Source organism: Dipodomys merriami, unplaced genomic scaffold (assembly GCF_024711535.1).
Source record: "Dipodomys merriami isolate MVZ:Mamm:240054 unplaced genomic scaffold, mDipMer1.0.p SCAF_6, whole genome shotgun sequence".
NCBI lineage: Eukaryota > Metazoa > Chordata > Mammalia > Rodentia > Heteromyidae > Dipodomys > Dipodomys merriami.
Window position 1 is genome coordinate 65,840,633 of NW_027206179.1, and position 21,211 is coordinate 65,861,843.

The 21,211-nt window shown below is 50.6% G+C and overlaps 1 protein-coding gene across 4 annotated transcripts; it reads left to right on the plus strand.

Annotated features, from left to right (window-relative positions):
- The first annotated feature begins 8,878 nt into the window (after positions 1 to 8,878).
- Cdx2 (caudal type homeobox 2) lies at positions 8,879 to 15,803 on the plus strand. 4 transcript variants are annotated; one of them, XM_070003063.1, is made up of 3 exons: positions 8,879 to 9,780; positions 13,327 to 13,489; positions 14,636 to 14,860. In XM_070003063.1, exons 1-3 carry the CDS (start codon positions 9,240 to 9,242, stop codon positions 14,757 to 14,759), a joined length of 828 nt encoding a protein of 275 aa, XP_069859164.1. In that variant the 5' UTR covers positions 8,879 to 9,239; the 3' UTR covers positions 14,760 to 14,860. The 4 variants fall into 4 exon arrangements, with proteins under 4 accessions (XP_069859164.1, XP_069859165.1, XP_069859162.1 ...); XM_070003064.1 differs by having other exon boundaries at positions 8,884 to 9,780; positions 13,348 to 13,489; XM_070003061.1 differs by having other exon boundaries at positions 8,886 to 9,780; positions 13,327 to 13,493; positions 14,636 to 15,803.
- The last annotated feature ends 5,408 nt before the right edge of the window (positions 15,804 to 21,211 follow it).

The window sequence follows — 21,211 nt, forward strand, 5'->3', positions numbered from 1 at the left end:
GCGGTTTGTCTGCTTGTTTGTTTTTCTTCTCCCACTTCATTTGTTGTCCCTTCTCATGTAAGTGGAAATGGCTTCCTCCCCCCCCCCCCCCCCCCCGCACTTAGGATAGTCTTGGCTGGCAAAGCAGATCGCTGACTTTGGTCCAGAGCAGAGAGGAGCGGTGAAGCAGGTAGAGGCCCTGCTACTGGCCAGCGGTGGCCAGCGATGAGGAGGGGTGTCCCCCGCTCAGACGAAGGAGTAGATGCTACTTCGCAGTTACCTCCCCATCCCCAGCCTGAGAGGATTTGAAGGTCTGGGGCAGGGAGTGGATGCTGCTTTTCTGGGAAAGCATCGGTTATCAAAATACTACTACTTAGGCAGCGCTGGGTGTTGTCCCAGAATGAAGATGGTAGCTGCCAGTTCTTACAGAAGGAAATCGGGGCCTACAGTCTTCTCCTTTCAGTAGGCTGCCCGGGGAGCTGGGCCAAAGTGGAGTGGGGCTTCCCCCCACCCCACCTGCTGCAGCAAATAGCCGGGGCTGGTAAAGCAAGTCAGCTTGCAGGAGTAGCTTACCACTTTCCCATGTTCTCTGTCTCCTTCCCATTCTCTCAGCCTCCGTCTCTGTCTGTCTGTCTCTCTCAGACACACAAAAGACCCCCCCCCCAATAAATACTACTCATGTTTCAGTTAGACAAACAACAACAACAAAAATCAAACCATCTGAGTCCCCCCTAACACCCACAGGTGGGAAGTCATGGCAGGGTTGGATCTATTGAAGTGGAACACTCCGGTGAGTATTCCATCTTGCTCAGGTTAGTTACAAAAGTAAAACACAAAAGCCAAACAAAGCAAAACTTTTAGTTTTAGGGGGGAAAAATCAAATCTTTCTTTTCCATAAAGAGCTTCTCCATGGCACTCTTGGTCCTGGAGATGATGGTCTATACATAGAAACAAATCCCTCCTGGGGCGCTCGGAACTTTAGTAGAGGAATCTATAGCTCTCTTTCATCTCCCCCGGGGTCCTTGTAAGGGGGGGGGGGGAGCTGGTAACAGGGGAGAGGTGCCACGGTGGCTGCTGGCTCCCGCACCGGAGTCCTGGGTCTCTTCTGGGTGTAGACCTCCAGGTGCGCCAGCGACCTGTACTCTTGGCCCCCGAAGGCAAAGGGGGCCGTGCCCTGGGCCTGGGGCTATGTGACCTCTCACTGATGTTAATTTGGAGGATTTCCAAACACACAGCAGAACCTGCTGTTCCCTGAAGATGGTTAAAAAAAAAATAAAACAAAAAACACCTAGAATCTAAATACTCCAAGCTGGGCCTCAGACTCTGAAGAACTTCGTATATTCAAAGGTACTTGACCCAGCCCTGAGGGGTGAATGCAATGCTTAGATAAATGGACTCTCAAATGCAGAGTCCACGCTCTTTATGTAAATTTGTTCAACCAAAGATGCGAAGAATCCACCGGGGCGAGATTCCCCGCGGTATTTTCAACCCCAGTGTAGATGGGATCTGGAGCTCAAAGGCACTGCACCGGCGGCGTCTCCAATTACACAATCCTGTAGCAAAGCTTCTCCGGGAAATGGTTTATTCCTGCGGGAAAGAGGAGGGAAAGGCAGCCTGCTAGATCTGTCCCTTTCTGGGGAGCTGTTGGGCCGGAGAGCTCGTTGCCCCGGGGCTCTTCCAAGGAAGCCGATCATGCGCCACCACCGGGGGCGACGCGGGACGCGGGCTCAAGCCCTGGGTGGCTTTTACTTTCCTCTTCCAGCGGAACCAAGGAACCGAGGCCATTTCTCATAAGGCCCAGTCACCTGTGGCTGCCGCCGAAGTATGGCAGGGCCGTTTTCTTTGGCCACATCTTGGCTCACACACTTCTGAAGCTCTTCGATTGACTGGCGCAAACGCATCTTCATGTTCGCCCTCTGGTGCCCAGGCTACCGGAGAGAAGGGGCCCTGGATTTAGACTACAGCGCTCCCACCAACCATGGGGGGGGTCTAGGAAGAGACGCCCCCTCCCGCACACCCGTCAGAGCACCCAGAAGGGACTGCAACAGGGTGAACAATGAGGACTTTACTTCCTCATTCGTTTAAATAATAATAATAATAATACATAATAAAGAGAAAACGAAAAGAGACCCAGGGATAACGCTAGAAAGAACTGGAGGGTGGCAAGCTATTTCGATGTCTGTCATCCCACAATCCAATAATAAACACACCTAGAGCAGGTGGGAGGGAAGATGCAGGCTAGGTGAGTGTCCAAGCCCTTACAAAGGAAGATCCAAAACGCAGCAGGCCAGTACAACTTGTAAAAAAAAAAAAAGAATGGGAGAATGCAGCTCAGACTAGGAATTCAAGAGGAATCCTGAGCTTGTCAGTCACCTATATAACTAGGAAATTGAAGGTGGATATGTGTGTGTGTGTGTGTGTGTGTGTGTGTGTGTGTGTGTGTGTGTAAAACCTAGGCATAGTTTTATTTATGTTAAATGGACAGGTTTCCAGGATCAGCCACTGAATATTGGTTTTTTGACTCAAAAAATATAGAAAACAACTCCTTTTCAGGGTTTATTATAGAACAAAAGTATATAGAGCCAAGTACTAGTGGTTCATGACCATAATCCTAGCTACTCAGGAGGCTGAGATTTGAGGATCACGATTTGAAGCCAGCCTGGGCAGGAAAGTTCATGAGACTTTCATTAGCCTGCCAAAGACCAGAAATAGAGGCCTGGCTTGAGGGAAAAAATATAAGGGATTGTGCTCAGGCCTTGACTTCAAACTCCAGTAATGGCACAAAAAGAAAAGAAATAAAGGAAGGAGAAAGAAAAGCAGATAACTAGATGTCAGTTTGAAAAAAGTTCTGGGGTGGAATTTTTGAAAAATCAATCATTTGATAAATTGAAAAACTATAGCTAACAGGTAGCTAAAAGAAAGAACGTAGTCAGAATTGTAACAAGCGGTTGGAGTCACGAACCTACTTTTTCCAGTATTATTGGGTGGAGGGGAAAGGGTGGAGAGTTCTGAGTCCCTGAATCATGTAGGCTGGGGTTTTGTGTTGGGGATGTGTTTCCAGGGTGGCACCCACAGCCATAGTAATAATTAACATCTGTACAGGCTCTTGTGGGTCACTAAGAACATACACATAAGAGTTCATTTAATTGGAGACTAGAACAGCTAGCTGTTGAACCTTAGGAAAATTACCTAACCTCTCTGGGCCTCAGATTCTCCATTATTACACAGACTCTAAGACCCCAGACTCCCTTCTAAGAAAAATGCCTTGTTGATGGGCTTGATGAATTGAGAGTGAAACCTTCATCCGACTTCCTTTCCTCACCAACCACAGAAAACCTACTCTACAGGGCTTCCTGAGAACAGATTTTCATATGATAAACAAAGGTCATTCCAGATAGGAGACAATGGTGAGTGAACAAATGTTCATTGAAGACCCTCCAAGTGGAAGGGTTGTAGTCATGTTTGGCAGGTGACTAGCTGGGAAGTGATCTTCTTGAAGTGTAAGCCTTAGCTCCTGAATGGGGGGGGTTATCCCCCAATCCACGATACCCCCTCAGTGCATCCCTCCTGGGATTACAACCATTGTCTCTGCTCATCCTCTCACACAGAATTAGAGTGCATTATACAATGTGTAAACAGTGTCCCCACATGCTAATTTCAGCACAAAGGAACAAAATGGGCAACTACTATTTGCAGAACTTTCACTCAATGAGTGAAACCAATTTCTTTTATGTGGATGTGCATATATGCCTGAGCACTGTCCCTGAGCTTTCTTGCTTTTTTGGCACTACCAGTCGAGCCCATGGCTCCACTTCTGGCTTTTTGGTGGCTAAATGGAGATAAAGGCTCTCTCAAACTGTCCAGGCTGGCTTCCAACTGTGATTCTTGGATCTCAGCCTCCTGAGTAGCTAGGATTACAGGTGTGAGCACAGTGGTAGCTGGCTGGCTGCAAAACCTTACTCCCCCCCCCCCCCCGTCTCCCCCCCCACCCCCCCACCCTCCAAAGGCCCATAATTTTCTTTGATCCTCCTGAGTGTGAGAATGTATTTTGGATAGAAAAGCAGGGGAGAAAAGGCATTCCCTGCCTTGGATCAGAAAGCTGGGCAGTCCCTGGATGAGAGGGATGTGTTTCCTTCTGTGCTAGCCCATCTCAGCTTCAGTGGCAAACTCCTGGTCCACAATGGTTTCCCATGAATTCAGAAACCTTTTCCCTTTCCTTCGGTAGATCTAGAGAGTCAAACTCCCAGTGGGCTTGGGAGGAAAACATTCTTCACTGACTAGACAAGGCCACATCTGCTTCTGCCAATGAAGCCAGGGCAGCTGTGGTCAGCTGTGTGAGGCTCCCCTGAGCTGATCAGGATGGACTCCATTGTGACCTGAGGGACTGGACAGGTGGTGGACTCTTGAGAGGCCTGGCAGAAAGGACGGTGGTATTGATTTCCCTCCCCGGGATGTTAGCTGAGTGGGCTGTGGCAAGGCAGGGTTGTTGAGGTCAACTCATCCATTATTGAGTCTTTCTTTGTGTGAGTGGATTGCCGATTGAGTGGAATGGCTGAAAGATTCCCTAACCTCCCCATTAAGTAGTGATTGGACAGTTGTTTTTTTCCACAGCCCAATAGACTACTAATCTGAATAATTTCACCCGAAAAATGGTTTTCCTTCTCACTCTTCCTTAGTGATCTTGGGGATAGACCTCTGTCATTAGAGTGAGGATTCCAGGAGCAATAAGAGGGTTTGTGGAGAGGTTGTTTATGTGGATAAATAAACACCAGGGTGCTGATGTCTCTCATGTCTATAATCCTAGCTACTGAGAAGGCTGAGATCTGAGCATCTTAGTTCAAAGCCAGTTCAGGCAAGACACTGTGTGAGACTCTTAGGTCCAATTACCGCCATAAAGCCACAGTGAAACTGTGGATTAAGGTGTAGAATCCCAGCTTTGAGCAAGAAAGCAAATATCATACCAGGCCCTGAGTTCAAGCCTCAGGACTTGCAGTCATGAGCGCGTGGGAGCACACACACACACACACACACACACACACACACACACACACACACACACACACACACACACACACACACACACTGGATTTTCATGCTAAAGTGGGGGAAGGTCAGCCTTCTCTGTGTTAGATGGGTCATAGAATCCCCAGTTTCCAAGATTCACAACTGTTGGGCAGAGCAGGGGCTCCTTAGCTGGAGCAAACACTGGGGACCTTTGAGCAGGGAGGGAGCTGTGTCAATGATCTATGGATTTAAGGAGTGTCTCATCTGCCTGCCAGAGCAGTCTGCCCCTTCCGGCAGCCTCCTTCCCCCCCTCTTCCCCCCCCAGTCCCAGCCCAGCCCTGCAGCTAGGATCCTGGAAGCTTGGACCCTCTTCAAGGAATGTGGGATAGCCTCTATACTGTCTGTAACAAAGGTACATCATCCCTTTGATAACTAACTGGTCAGGCAGCCACTGCAGTCTTCCTGTCACTTTATTTATGAAATCTCTTTCTTTCCTCTCTCTCCTGTCCTTAAAAAGTTGGCTCTAGATAGTTGTAGTCCCAGCCTAATTCCAGTCTTGAGCCTACCCCAACAATATTGCCTCTCCCACAGCAATAATACCCTGTAGGCTTCTCTGGCCCTGAATGAGAAAGGTGAGAGACCCAGAGGTATGCAGTATGGAAGGCAGCTTCCACCATTGGGATTGGAGATATCTAGCCTGGTTCTTCTGGAGCTTCTTAGTTCAGGGCAGATGCTTCTGAGAAAACTGCCATGCACCCTGGGCTCAAGGCTAGGAAAGTCCTGCCTGGGACTATAGTTCAGGTTGCTCTGGGGCCTCCATTTAGGATTTGGAAGGACTGCCTCAGTCCAGAGGTAGCTTTAAGAGAATAGGCAAGAGCCACCAATATGCCAACCTGCCAAGGCTGTCCGGGTGAAAAGACACCTAGGATCATTTCCTGTCTGCCTCCTTCTATGGAGGTCAGAAGTGTCCATACACCCTTTGGAGGACCTAATTAGTGCCTTTCTCTGCTCAGAGTGGAGGGCAAATATGGAGGGACAGACTTCCTCTCTAAGGAGCTTGTCTAAAGACATCATTCTCCATCATTTACCATTTCCTTTCCCTTTACCAAACAGCATGTATGTATGGGAATGTAAAGACTACATTTCACTCTACTGCCAGGAAGATTTATTTTTTCTTTTTGTTGTTGTTTATATTAAGCGCACAAAGTAATGGTTTGTTGGTTTTTTGTGTGGTTATGGGACTTGAACTCAGGACCCTGAGCTCTTTGCTCAAGGCTAGCGTTCTACCACTTTGAGCCACAGTACCACCTCCAGTTTTCTGGAGGTTAATAAGAAATAAGAATCTCCTACCCAGATTGGCTTTGAACCAAGATCCTCAGATCTCAGCCTCTGGAGTAGCTAGGATTACAGGCGTGGGTCACCAGTGCCCTGGCAACTAATGGATTTTATTAAGATATACAGTCATATAATGCGCTTTGATCATATTCACCCCTTCTGTTATCCTTTCTTGCCCCTCCTTCACTTCCTGGAGGCCTGTTTTTACAATGAGGAAAACCAATTGTTTTTCACCATCATTTCCTTTCTCAGGCTCAAGCACCCCAAACCAGTCTCAGTCCAGCCAGTTCTGGGGCCCCTTTTGACCAACCGGGCATGGCAACTCTGCAAGCAAGCCAATGTGCAGGCTGGAACCCTTTCTCCTGGGCAGAACACAGTGACACAGCTGGAAAATGGGGACAATTAGCCAGTGGCTGACAGCCTGGACCATAAAAACTCAGGAAGCGGCCACCACAGAGCCCAGGGAATGGCTGTCCCTAATAAAGCAATTGTTTCAAAGAATGCTAGCATTCCAAAGACCCAGACTATATAGCACAGCCTGGGCTTCCAGAGCTCAAGCCTGGGAGGGGGGCTCTAAGGAAATGGGTTGGAAAGGGGGACTGTGTCTCAGGAAGAAGAGAAAGATGTTTGCTGGATCGAAAGTTTGCCATGCCCGCCACGTGACCTCCCATATTACCATGCCACCAGACATTGAGCACCCCCCTTTTGTCTTTTCCTTATTGATTTGGGTCTCTTAATGGAGCTTGCAATTTATTTCCAATTTTATTTCCTGGGAGATGAGATGGTACTTAACTCTCCCCACCAGGTCCTTGGGGGGCTTATAGAAGAGCAACTAGGGTGCTTCTCACCTCTTGGTAGTAGTACAACTCCTTCCTTGACTCTTGCATCTCCAGACACCCACCCCCCCTCAATTCTTACTTACAAAACACAAAGGATCGAAGGTACCAGACAGCCCTAGGTTAGTTCTGGCAATGCTTTGGTCTGTCTGCATTGGGCAGCTTAGTGGTTAATACCTTGTAAAGTGAAGACCTGATGTCCCCAATCCTGAGAGATGTGCGATAAAGGATAAAGTGATCCAGAGATGACAGGATGAAGGGGATGGTGACCGATATGGAGAGACGTGATTGTTAATCAGAATGTACAAGTGCAAGTGTCTAGGACACTGCTAACTACCTTGGATTGTGTTATAAGCGTGAGCAACAAAGTCAGGCTGCCCAGCTTGGGGTAAGACATCTGGTATTCTCCTTTGTGAACACGGTGACTCAGACTGGGTCTCAAAGAGGAGGCAAATGGTTAGTTTAGGCTTCCTCCCAGGACTGTGGAAATGGGTTTAAGCAGGAGCCTAATTTCACAGTCTGTGCTCCTGTGGGGTCGTTTCCAATCCCGGCTCCACCATTCCAATCCACACAATGGCATGGCCAATCCTGGACCCCTTGGCCACAGCTCTCCAAAACCCAAAAGCATTTTTGTCTTCAGCCTGTGCCCTTGCAGAACTTTACATGAGCAACTATTAATGCTAGTCTCCCGGTTGCCTTTTCATTCCTCGAGAGATGAAAAGCAAATTTCATTGAAGAACATTCGACTCTGTAAAGGAGCAAGTGTTTTAAAGACACAGGTATGCTGGAAGACAAAAATCCCTATGAGCGCTATTAGAAATTCGACATTCTGTTTCCTTGATTTCTTTTAGGATTTAGTATAATACGCATACAAGTGTAGCTCCCTGAATTGTCAAGCTGAACACAGCCTGTGTAGTGTAAGTAACTCCTAGCTGAGGACACACAAAGTGATCCACAGTCTAAGGACCCCCCCCCCTCCGCGCAGCCTCTTCACCAATGCCTAGACTTCTATCACAAGTTATTTTGGTTTTATCGTTAATATTTTCTGTTCTTTTTTTTCCTTTTCTTTTTTCTCCTTTTTCTTTTTTTTCATGAAATGCTTTCATTTTACTCAAATCCAGGTTGGAGGATAGATTCAGGGACGCAGCCTCAAGTTGGAGCGTCGTATATTTATTTATTTATTTTCCTCTGCCAAGGGAGAGTGATTTCCTTGAGCAAGCAATGAGATGAATAGCGGAGTCAGTTGTTTGGAGGGACGGCTGTCCTCCCGCCCCGAGCGCAGAGCGAGGAGCTCCGGTCGTCACCTCCTGGGTTGGTCAGAAATGTCCTCATCAAAGCAATGGCTTTCTTCTTTTCTTCCCCCCCCCAACCCCCCCTCCCTTAGGGACCCAAGTTTCTTGACCGCCCCCTTCCCCTCGAATGCATACACAGAACAACTCAGGTCTCTCAGCCCAGATTCCCACCAAGATAGCTTTCTCTCCCCCCGCCAGGCTTTTGCAAGTCTCTTGATTTCATTCTTTGAACCTGTGATTGGAGGTTAAAGTGCACCCAGGTTGGTAGGAGGAAGCTCCTAACAATAAAGGTTTGAATATTTAGCTGAGATCAAGTCACTGCCTCCTCGCGAGCTCCCCTCCCCACCCCCTTATCTTTTAAAATGCAAATCGTGTTTCCAGAGGTTGTGCGCCGGTGCGCGCTGCGCCTCGACGTCTCCAGCTATTGGTGTCTGTGTCATTACTAATAGAGACTTGTAAACACTCGTTAATCACGTAAGGCCGCCAGCTCGGGGCTCCGCGCGGCAGCCTGTGGCGGGTCTTCCCCGCCTCTGCCGCGGAGTGGGAAGGAGGTGGGAGGAAAGAAGGAAGAAAGAGAGGGAGGGAGGAGGCAGGCCAGAGGGAGGGACCGCCTCGCAGGCAGAAGCGCAGCCAAGGACCCAGCGGAGCACCGGCGGGCTGGGGTGCAGCCACCCTCCGCTTCTTGATTCCACCCCCCCCATTACATTCCTTCGCGTCCCCCCCACCCCGCCCCGATCTTCAGCGTGCGTCCCCAGGCAGCAATGGTGAAGTGTGTTGTCGGTCCCTCGCCACCATGTACGTGAGCTACCTCCTGGACAAGGACGTGAGCATGTACCCCAGCTCCGTGCGCCACTCTGGCGGCCTCAACCTGGCACCGCAGAACTTCGTCAGCCCCCCGCAGTACCCGGACTACGGTGGTTACCACGTGGCGGCCGCGGCCGCGGCGGCGGCCAACTTGGACAGCGCGCAGTCCCCAGGGCCATCCTGGCCGGCTGCGTACGGCGCCCCGCTCCGCGAGGACTGGAACGGCTACGCGCCGGGGGGCGCCGCGGCTGCAGCCAATGCGGTGGCCCACGGCCTCAATGGGGGCTCCCCGGCCGCAGCCATGGGCTACAGCAGCCCTGCCGATTACCATCCTCACCACCACCCGCACCATCACCCGCACCATCCGGCCGCCGCGCCCTCCTGCGCCTCGGGATTGCTGCAGTCGCTCAATCCCGGCCCTCCCGGGCCCGCCGCCCCAGCCGCCGCGGAACAACTGTCCCCCAGCGGCCAGCGGCGGAACCTTTGCGAGTGGATGCGGAAGCCAGCGCAACCGTCCCTCGGGAGCCAAGGTAAAAGCGGCGGCCGCGCCCCGCGGGAGGCCCCTGGGAAGTCTCCGAGCGGCCGCCCGCTGCCCGCAGCCACCGCTCACCCGGGCATCCCGGGCCGTCGGCGACCTCGGAGGCAGGAGGGGCGGGGCGCGGGGAGAGATTCAGGGGGCTCTGCTCATCCCCCCCGGGGGGGCTTCACTGGTGATCGCTCCCATGAATGAACGTGTGTGTGTGTGGGGGGGGGTCTCACGCCCAGGCTCATGAGGTTTAACGCCGAGGACGGGTTTCTCTTTCGCCACCTCCGGAACGCTTTGGGAAGTTCTCGGCTACGTCGGCGTAAGCGCTGCGGGCCTGGAGCGCATCACGTCCTCCCTCCGCCCGCACCCGTTGCGCAGCTTCGGGCGGCGGAGGAGAGGCAAGCGTCCCCCCCCCCCCCCCGCCCGCCCCCTGTCCCGAGGTGGTGTCTACACAGTCTTCCGAGCTCTCCCTCCCCATCTGAGCCGCCCTCCCCCTCCAACGGCGGCGACCTGAAGGATGGGGTAGGGGGGTGGGTGGGATGAGGCTGTGCTGGAAGCCAGTGAGGCCGTCGGAGCTTCTGGAAGGAAGGGATCGCGGCGGAAGGCAGCAGAGAAGCAGAGACACTGGGGAAAGCAGAGAGCCCGCTAGCGCGGAAGAGAAGGAGCTAAGGGAGGAGGGACTCCTGGAGGGTCCCAGCAGGTTTTAGTTTGTCAAGGAGGATGTTTTGGGTTTTTTTCCCCTTGGCAAGCAAAAGCTAGAAGGCTGCGGGGTCCAGAAGCCGCGGGAGAAGCTGCCGAGAGGGCAAAGGCAGGGAGAAGAAACTGAGAGTTCAGCTGCTTCTCCAGAGAGGGGTCATTTCTCTTGAACCTTCCTTTCAAAGATCCTGTGTGTGTGTGTGTGTGTGTGTGTGTGTGTGTGTGTGTGTGTGTGTGTGTGTGTGTGTGTGTGTGTGTGTGTGTGTGTTTGCAAGACTCTAGATGTTTCAGTGAAGACCCTAGGTTTGCCAGCCGCGGGCTCCAGCGCCCCTGGCATGGGATGTGTGTGGAGGTTGGAGGAACTGGGGTACAGGTACCCTAGGTGCGCCCTGTTGGGGTTCCCTTTTTTTTATTCCATGAGGACGACTCCAGCCCTTAGTGCTCCCGCTTCGCTTGCTTTGCCCCTTGCTGGCCCACTCGGGCGGCGTGCAAGTTATGACCACTCTGCCGAGGTTTATAGCCAATTACAACCGTATAAATCAGAGCGCCGGTTGGGAGCTGTCTCTGGCCATGGGCATCTGCGTCACTGCGCACATGCCGGGAGCAGGCCGGGTGGGACCCGAAGGCCTTGGGTGGGTCTCCGAGCCTGGGTTGGGTCGTTTCCCCTTAGAGGACAGCATCGCTGTCCCAGCCGGACGCGCTCCCATCCCAAAGCGCCCCGAAACCTTCTCTCCACTCTGCCTGCCTAGGGCGCCCTTGGCAGGGGTTGGCCGGTGGCCTGGAGAAGACCTTTTGCGTGTCAGGGGAAAGTGGTGGCGGGGCCGGGGTCAGGTTGGGGGGGAGGGGCTCGGAGCTGCCAGAGCCCCGGCCGCGGGGTCAGCAGATGAGAGGATGCTGTGAAGTCCCGCGCCGCCGGGGTGGCACGGCCGCCGTCGGAGCCCGGCGCCCTTGTGATGTTAATGTGCGGAGGCTGCCGGAGCCCGGCTCCTCTGCGGAGCGTCATCTGTCAGGGGGCGGGAGGAGGGTCCGCGGCCTGGCCCGCTTTGATATACACCTTCCCCAGCCCAGCCATTGTCTCTTTTTAGGGCCCCGGAAAGAGGGTGGTGACTTTCGCAGTCAATAATGAATTCTGACAAGTCCCTCTCATCCCTCCTTTCAGCCTCCCTCCTTGGTTCCCAGAGGGTGCGGGGCGCCTCCAAACTCCTAAGGAGGGAGGGCTTCAAGGCACCTCTAGGTCCCCCCTCCCTGCCCCAGTACGTCTAGGATACGGAAAGGGCAGCACCCAAGTAAAGGCCGATCCAAAGCACCCCGAGGCGAGCACCTCTCAGGGGACGATCTGTCCTGCGCCTGCTCCTCAGGGCGCCTTCCACGAGTTCCACACACTCCAGTGGCCAGCTCTGGGCTCCATCCTAGACTGTCGGCAGGACCCAGGAACAGTGCCAGGGGCAGCAGCAAGTGGATTTCAGGGGGAAAGGTGTGGGTGATCTCGCTCACGGAGAAGAGAGCTCGGGGCGCGTTAGTGCTCCTCACTCTCTCGGCCAACCCGAGGTCGGAGCCCCAGCTCCATTCAAATGCGCCTGCCTGGCTGTGTTTATGTTAATGCGCCTGGTGGGGTGGGGGATGAAAGCCCTGGCCGCCATTTGCTCAGTAGTGGTAATTCAAACAGAATGCGGTTGTTATTAAGGCATTGAAAAGGCTTTTCTTTGATAAGATCGCCTTGTCCGGCATTGTTTGTGGCTGTGTTCCCCTTTCAGAGGCTGGCGGGGAGCGCCCTGTGATCCTGCCTGTGTCTTCCCAGGACGCTTTTGTTGTGATTTGCAAAGGGTTTTTACCTGAACAAAGTCGGCCTGCCAGGCATTAAACACCTCCAGGCGACTCCCAACTTCCTCAGATCTTCCTGTGGGGGTGAGGGTACTGGGGGTTCTGGGCTACTCAACCTGTTCATCTATCTGCTGGAACACTCAAGACGTGGGACAGAGTCCCAGGAGAAAACACCTGCGGACACGGGCCTCGGCCAAGGGCAGACCTAGGACAGATTCCACAAGACCCAGGCTCGGCCTGCTCCAACAGCAGCGATGCTATTTATTTGTCAAGGCCCTTCAATAAAACAATTAATCCAAGATTTAATAGTGTTCTTAATCACACGATCATAGGTCACTAGTCTGGATAGGTGTTTTTTGGTGCGTGTTTGTTTGAAGCCCAACTAAATGAAAAAATGAAAAGATGCCCCAGGCCAAAACTGATTCCCCAGGTTTTGGTTTTGGTTTGTGAATCCTCAAGCAGGAGGGATTTTGCACCTGTCAGCATAGAAAACACTGGAGGAATGTGGTGTGGAAGGAGGGGTAATTCTGGTGACGAGGGAACCCACACCTCTCTTGCCATTTGTAGTAAAACGCATAGAGTAGCCCCCTCACACACCCAACTCTAGCTGTTCTTGTTAGGGTGGGCTGCCCTTCTAGGTATTCCTGGGTCTCTAGTTACTATCCTTGTCCCCTGCCCCTTCTCTTAGTGCTAAACACATCCAGTACTATATTTGGTTCATAGAAGAGGCCTATCTTCTCTATGTAAGAGGTTTTTGTTTTTTTTCTGAGTTCTTAAAAAACACTTAGGTTAATTTAGTGGCCTCTATTTTAGCTTTCCTCCTTCTGTCTCCCTAGGTTCCGTGTGTGTGTGTGTGTGTGTGTGTGTGTGTGTGTGTGTGTGTGTTTGGGGTCTTGTCAGACTTAGCAGGAACCAGCCAAACCCTGGCCCCCCAGGGTGGTAGAGGAAGAGAAATGACCTGTGGGTTAGGGAAGTTTGTCATTACCTATGACTGATGGGTTACTTTGTAGGTTGTTTTTTTTTTTTTTCTCAGCCCAAACTTCTTCCTCCACAGTGAAAACCAGGACGAAAGACAAATACCGAGTCGTGTACACAGACCACCAGCGGCTTGAACTGGAGAAGGAGTTTCACTACAGTCGCTACATTACCATCCGGAGGAAGGCTGAGCTGGCGGCCACACTGGGACTCTCTGAGAGGCAGGTGGGAATTGCCTTGCTCACCCCCCTGGCTATGGCCTGGGGGAGGTCTGGAGGGAAGAATTAGGAAGTCAAGGGCAGGGGCCGCTTAATTCTGCAGGCAAATGAACAGGAGAAGATTTGCCCCTTTAATATAACTTTCCTTCCCTTCCCTTCCCTTCCCTTCCCTTCCCTTCCCTTTCCTTCCTTTCCCTTCCCTTTCCTCCCCCCATTCTGTGAGGAGGGGGAGCTGTTGGTACTGGGGCTTAAACTCCCAGATTCAGGCTCTCACTTGGTTTTTTCTGCTGAAGGCTGGAGCTCTACCACCTGAACCATAGCTCCACTCCTCTGGCTTTTTGCTGGTGAATTGGAGATAAGAGTCTGATACTTTCCTCCCTAAACTGGCTTTGAACTGTGACCCTTAGATCTCAGTCTCCTGAGTAGCTGGGATCACAGGGGTAAACTACCATTGCCTGGATAGTATGGTACTTTTCTTCTTCTTCTTCTTATGTTCCTTTTACCTCTGATTGTCTTTACTGTTGTTACTGACTTTTTTTTTTTCTATTTTGAAAGAATTGGGGAGGTGCTAGAAAAAGCTGAAAGTGTTGCTTTAATCCAGAATTCCAAGGAAGCCCTATTAAAATAGATGCATTCTCTTAGTGCTCAGCAGGAAAAATAAGAGTGATAAAGGATCTTAACTCATTAAAATCTTAACTCATTAAAAACAGAAGGCTAAAACTTGGCTCCTGAACACTGTATAATGTAGGACAAAACAAGAGTAAATTCACTGGCTTGAAGCTCCACATTAAACCTGGTTTCTAGCTCCAAGGTGAGCAATATTGCTTTTCAGCGTAGCTGTGAGGGGCCAAAGGTTGTCAAAAGGAAGTGAAGCCAGCACTGAGCTCCTTCTGCTGCGGGGGGAGGAACTGGAGGACCTGAGACTCCAATACGCTTCCAGTAAAGGTTCCTTGGAAAGAACCTTCTGGAACAAGGAAGGAGTAAGATGATTCTCAGCTTGGAGATGCCCTAGAATTAGCTGTTAGGGAGATACCATTGAATACTTCTAGAAGAGTTGGGGGTGTGTGTCTTTCATTGGAAAGGAAGATGTGGGTACAACTGTCTTTTTATCTTTCATACTATTACCACCTTCTGTGTTGCCACTTCTAGGTTAAAATTTGGTTTCAGAACCGCAGAGCAAAAGAAAGGAAAATCAATAAGAAGAAATTACAGCAGCAGCAGCAGCCCCCACCACCTCCGCCACAGCCTCCCCAGCAGCAGCCTGGGCCCCTGAGAAGCATCCAGGAGCCACTGAGTCCAGTGTCTTCTCTACAAGGCTCAGTGTCTGGCCCTGTCCCTGGGGTTTTGGGGCCAACTGGGGGTGTGTTAAACCCCACTGTCACCCAGTGACTCCCACTGATCTGCTGGGCAGAAGAGCAATTCCAGGCTGAGCCATGAAGTGCATGGACTTTGCTAGAATCTTCAGAAGAGACCCTTCCCCTCCCACCCACGAATGCACACCAATAAGCCTAGCTTGAAAACTGGACTAGGAGTAAAGACAAATGGGACTGGGGCAAATGGGAAAGATATCCAGAGTTGGTACTTTTTTTTTTTTTTTTCCAGTCTGACTCTTGCTGCCAGGAGGGTACAGGAAGTGACCAGTGGAACTTGATTTGGTACTGGCAGAAGTGTTACCTAGGCTGCCTATAGGGACCAGGCTTTTAGTCTCCTCTTCTTCCCAGCTCTTCTCCAAAATCCACAGGTAGCATGTCTGATTGGATCTGAGGAGATGGACTCCGGAACAGCAATACTTGGATCAAGATGGCTGTTTCCTGTTCACTGCCTTCCAGAGAGAACCAGCTGGCTCTCCTACCTCTGGGGCAGGCAGGATTTAAAAGGCAGAAGCCAGAGGCAGCTAGGCTAGGAAAGCTGCCTGTCCAAAGACTGAAGAACCCTCAGGTGGTCTGTGTCTTTCTTCTCTTTTCCCAGACAGGAAAGGCTTGGCCTCTGTGTGTGTGTGTGGGGGGGGGGCTTGGCCTCTGTGTGTGTGTGTGTGTGTGTGTGTGTGTGTGTGTGTGTGTGTGTGTGTGTGGTGTGAGGGGAGGTTTGTGGACTCCAGGCCTGACATGGAAGCCACCCTCCTAGGGGCTTGTTTAGAAAGCCTGTCACCAGAGCTCCTCTGGGCTGAATCTATGTCAGTGCTATAAATGCCAGAGCCAACCTGGACTTCCTGTCATTTTCACAATCTTGGGACTGACGGAGAAGGAGGTGGTGGGGAGTGTTGCTGCTGCTGCTGTTCGCCCTCGATCTGTGTAACATCCAAACTAGTCTTTTAATAGCCTTCTGTCTGGATCCATGAGGGAAAGAAGGATATGGTGAAGGGAAAGGGGGTGGGTGGGTGGGTGGGGAATTTGAACACAGTTGACTTTTTTTTCTAAAGAAGAAGAAAAATGAACGTTCCAGATTCTGTCATTTATCTTCAGATTTTTTTTTTACTGGAATTATTCCCCCCCCCCTAAGAAATGGAAGTATCTTCTTTGCTTGTAAGCTAGAAGTAGAAAAAACGAGAGAGGAGACTAGAGAAGGTTATGTGGGCAGCCTCATTTTACACCCCCCCCTCCCCCCAGCCTCTGGAGCCTGAAGGAGCTGATTCTGAGACCTTCCCTTCCCCCTAGCCGAGTCCCAGCCTGGAATTGTGGAATGTGTGGTTTTCCTAGAGGTGCCTCTGGGCGAAATGCACAACTGAGGGACTCAGCTGCCAAGAAATTGTAGGAGGTGTGTGTGTGTGGGGGTGTCAATGAGCCTCATTACGGAGGCCCAGCAAAGGAGGCCTAGCAAAGAGCCTCATTAAGGAGGCCCATCAAATCCACCTGAGCAAAGCAAACTCCATCCCTGACCCCCTCCTTCCCACGTATGTCCCACAACTCAGTGAGTTCAACACAGCTATGAGGTAAAGTTCCTGTTTCTGCTTCCCGGAGACATTTCCCATACACGCAGTCCTCTGAATCATTGGGCATTTCCCCTAAAGCCCTGGCTTTCTGCCTGCACGCCTTTCCCTGTCTCGCGGGGACTCATCCCACCCCCCTCCCCGCCACCCCCTCCCCAGGCCCGAATTCAAGAATCGGTATAGTAAGATCCAAAGAGTGGGGTGGCTGGTTATTATCTGATTGCTAGGGACTGGGCTGCAGCGGGCAGAAGCAAAAGTCTGTCCTTCCATATGGGTGTTCCTAGCAGAGCCCTAGCCCCTACCGAGCGCCTCCACCGCGGAAGGAGGCGCCTGGAGGGCCGCCGAGGACCCAGATCCGGCTGGGAGATTGCACGAGGCGTCCGGGTGCCCCGAGCCTCCCGCAGCACCGCCCGATTCCGCCATGGCCCTTCCGGGTGGCGTCTGACGCCCGAGGATTGGGAAAGGCGCTCGGCTTCCGGGCCGCGCCCGCGGGCGCCTGGCTGCGGAGCGGGAGGGGAGGGTCGACGGCTGCCCGTCGAAGAGGGAAGCGGCGTGGGCGTCCGCTGGGCGGGGGCTCCCGGTTCAGGGCCAGGTGATCCCCGCGGCCCCCGCGGCCCCCGGGCGCCGCCAGAGGGAGCGAGGCCCCGCTGCCGGGCCGCGCCCACACGCCCGCCCCTAGCCACGGTTGCGGTTGCTATGCGTTGCTGTGAAACGCCTGTCAATAAACCCTGTTTGGACAGTGGAGCAAGAGCACAAGGGTTGTTTGCTTAGTGGTTAGAGGTTCAAAAGTCGGCATTGTCCCGCTGCAAGTGATTACAAGTTCTTCCCTTCCCGGGGCTCGGGCCCCCACTGTGCGCGGGATCTGGGGGCCGGGGCGGGGGGCGCTCGCTGCTTTCTGAAATGCAAGCACTGGGCGCGCAGGCCCCGGGCCTCGGGGCGGGGAAGAAAAGGCGCAGAAACCTGGTGTTCCGGCTTTCACCACGTAGGCCACGGCGCCTCCGACGCCTAGCCAGATCTGTCCGCTCCAGAGCGATCCCGAGGAAACTCGCGACGGCGCGAGGGTGGGCCGCGTAGCCTGTGCGCACGGAAGCCTAGAAGGGCGCCCGAGGTTACCTTCCAGGGGGTGACGTGGTGGTTCCCAGGTCCCTCGTCCCTCCCTCCCCGAGTCTCCCTTCCCCGGCTCACACACCTGAAAGCGCCCGGTGATCAGCTCCGGACGCCAGGGGGCGCGCAAGCTCCGGGGCGAGTTGGCACTTCACACTCAATACAATTCCCCGAGTGGGCTGAAAGCAAAGGAGTCAGGTGCCTGCCTTCGTCCCCGAGCTTTTGATGCTCAAAGCGAGCGCTTTGCTACTTGAGCCACAGCTCCACTTCTGGCTTTTTTTTCTGGTTAACTGGAGGTAAGAGTTTCACAGACTTTACTGCCTGGGCTGATTTCGAACCCATGGCCCGCAGATCTCAGCCTCCTGAGTCGCTAGGATTATAGGCGTGAGTTGCTAGCTCCTGGCAAGAGAATGAATGAATTTGAAACAGCAACTCTCTCTCTCTCCTCTCTCTTTCTCTCTTAGTCTTGTAGTTAATTGTGGCTACTCAGGAAAAAAGTGAGGACAGCAAGCAGAAATGAAAGAAATCTCGTCTACAGAATGTCAGGAAAGGGATATTAGGGCCATCATATATACATTTAAAATTAGAACTAAACTGCTGTTTTCAATCTCGACTGACCCTAGAGAACTTGGAGTCACCACTTTCCTATCTGTAATATGGGAGTCAGGTGAGGTAATCTTTGTCTAGGCATCTTGACAGCATACACAGAAGTTTAGATTCCAATAATGATTTAACTGCTGGCTTTTATCACAACCCATCAAAACAAAGTGCTTCAGGGTCCTCATAAAACATCTTTAGACAAAACAAGTCCTCAAATCTTAGTAAGATAACCCTATCCCAGAACTTTGGTTTTTGAACATGTGTAGCGCTCTGCTTAGTTTGTCAAAATAACCTCAAGTCTGTGGTCTATTATTTCTACCCTTAGGTGTGTGCATGTGATTTTGAATGGCAAAGCACTCATTAACATTCCAGATGTGAAGACAAGTTCCCGACCTGAGTGCTTCCTTTCATCTGCCAGGAAAAAAAAGTTTCCAAATACATTTAGTTTCTAGGAGAATCAAGCCTAGTTAAGAGTTTTTTTTTTTAGCCCCATAGAGCAGAAAGGCAGACATTCTAATGTGATAATATTAAAATCAAAACACTTGGCATCTCCTTATCTACATATTCTCTTTGTACACATCCCATGAGACTTTCTTGCTTTTAATTCTCTAAAGCTGATTCTTCCCTACAAGCCATTGTAAGGTAAGCATTTTACTATAATGCTCAAGCTACAGCAGCAGATCTGGTGTTGTTAGTTTTACTTTAGAAATAAATTATCTACATTATGTAGATAACTTTGTAAATTTTGGGTGGAGGGTCTGGTTGTGGGGCCTGAACTCTGGGCCTTGGCTCTGTCCCTCAGCTCTTCAGCTCAAGGCTAGCACTCTACCACTTGAGCCACAATGCCACTTCCGGCTTTTTCCCCCCTGCTTATGTGGTGCTGAGGAATCAAACCCAGGGCCTCAAGCATGCAAGGCAAGCGCTCTATCACTGAGCCACCTTCCCAGCCCAACCTTATAAATATCTAAAACATTTATTTTTATAAATCATACCTAGCTTATATGAACTTCCACCACAACTCATCTATTCATTTTTCCTTTCCCTTTACTTCCTGCTCTTTTCTTTAACTAGGGCACGATGATTATAGAAAGCCAAGAAGGCTATAGTGACTGCTGGAGGCTAGCTGAATGATACTGGGCCACAATAATCGCTCAGTATATTCTTTCCTTAGCTAGGTGCCAATGGCTCATACCTGTAATCCTACCTACTCAAAAGGACGAGATCTGAAGATTGCAGTTCAAAGCCAGCCTGGGCAGTAATTCCTGAGACTATTGTCTCCAATTAGCCACTAAAAACCAGCTGGAGTAAAGCTGTGGCTTAAGTGAAAGAGAACTAACGAGTAAAAAACAGCTCAGGGTCAGCACCCAGACCCTGAGTTCAAGCTCCTCTATTGGGAACAACAACCAAAGAAAACGTATTTCCCCTACTACACATTGGAGAGGTGTGGGGGGTGGGGGTGGGGGGGAGGGTTCTATAGTGCCATTGTAGAAGGTTATACAATCAGATTTAGAAAAAGGCTCTCAAAGTCTAAATCAAGTAGAATCTGGCAGTTCCAGTGTTTATACCAGCATTTACCTTGACATTCTTCTTGGAGGTGAGGTCTAGAGGAGGAAGGGGCAAACTCATAGGTGACCTTTTGACTCCTGTGTTTCTAGTACCCAAACATTATCTTTGTTTTAACAACAGCATTGCCAAATAGGAATTTGTCTGTAACCACAGTAAGTAGAGATGCTATCAACTAAGTTACCAAGTCCTAGAATTAAACAAGTTTGTTCTTTCTAAAGATCTGGCAATTTTGTGCTAGAGATCTAATCCATAAGTCAAAGCACAACTGGGCTTTTTTTTTTGGTTCTTTTTTGAGTGTGTGTGTGTGTGTTTGTATATGCCCAGACATGTGTATATATGCACATGTGCTGGGAATTGAACCTAGTACTTCCAGAATGCTAGGTAAATGTTCTAACATTGAGGTACATCCCCAGAATATAAGCCATTTTGAGACCCTTCCCTGAAAGGAAATGATTACGAATAACATTACAAATTATATTTACATAAAATATAATATTCAGCAGATGTATTGGAGAGTGGAATATATACATATATATATGCACATAGATACGTATGTACACATATATATCTATCTATATACATACATATATATACATATGCATATATATATATATTGCTGGGTGCTGATTGGTCATGTCTGTAATCCTAGCTACTCAGGAGGCTGAGATCTGAGGTTCGCAGTTCAAAGGCAGCCTCGGCAAGTAAGGCCATGAGACTCTTATCTCCAATTAACCACCAGAAAACCAGAAGTGGTACTGTGGCTCAAGTGGTAGAGTGCTCACCTTAAGCTGAAGAGTTGAAGGACAGTGCCTAGGCCCAGAGTTCAAGCCCTACAACTCACACACACACACACCAACACACACTGACACACACACACACACACGTGACAGTATTGTGGCTTGAACTCCAGTTTTGGGTGTTGTTGCTGAGCTTTTTTATTCAAGGCTGGCACTCTACCACTTTAGCCACAGCTCTACTTTCCACTTTTTAAAAATGATTAATTAGAGATGAATCTCATGGACTTTCCTGCCAGGCCTGGCTTTTAACAATGATCCTTAGCTCTCAGCCACCTGAGGAGCTAGAATTACAGGGGTGAGCCACGAGCCGCAGGCTATGTACAATGTTATTTTTCATTATTTAGAGAATACTTTATTAGTTTCTGTAACCAAACCCACGTAGATAAGACCTTACATATTTAAGGTGTTTACCCCTGTACAAATGGAAAAAATAAGTTTAACGTTTCTAGACTAATATGGCTATTAATTTCTGTACAAAGGCCAACTCAACATGGAACATTGGAATACTTTATCCAAAGTTGACAGCACAGCTAAAGTTTCCAAAAATTCAAACTGTGTGCAATATTTTATTGTAAGTGGGAACTCCAAACTTCAGGCAGTTCATGCTGCATGTGTGTGTGTGTGTGTGTGTGTGTGTGTGTGTGTGTGTGTGTATTGGGGCTTGAACTCAGGGTCTGGGCTCTCTCCCTTAGCTTTTTGCTCAAGAATAATGCTCTGCCACTTGAGCCATAC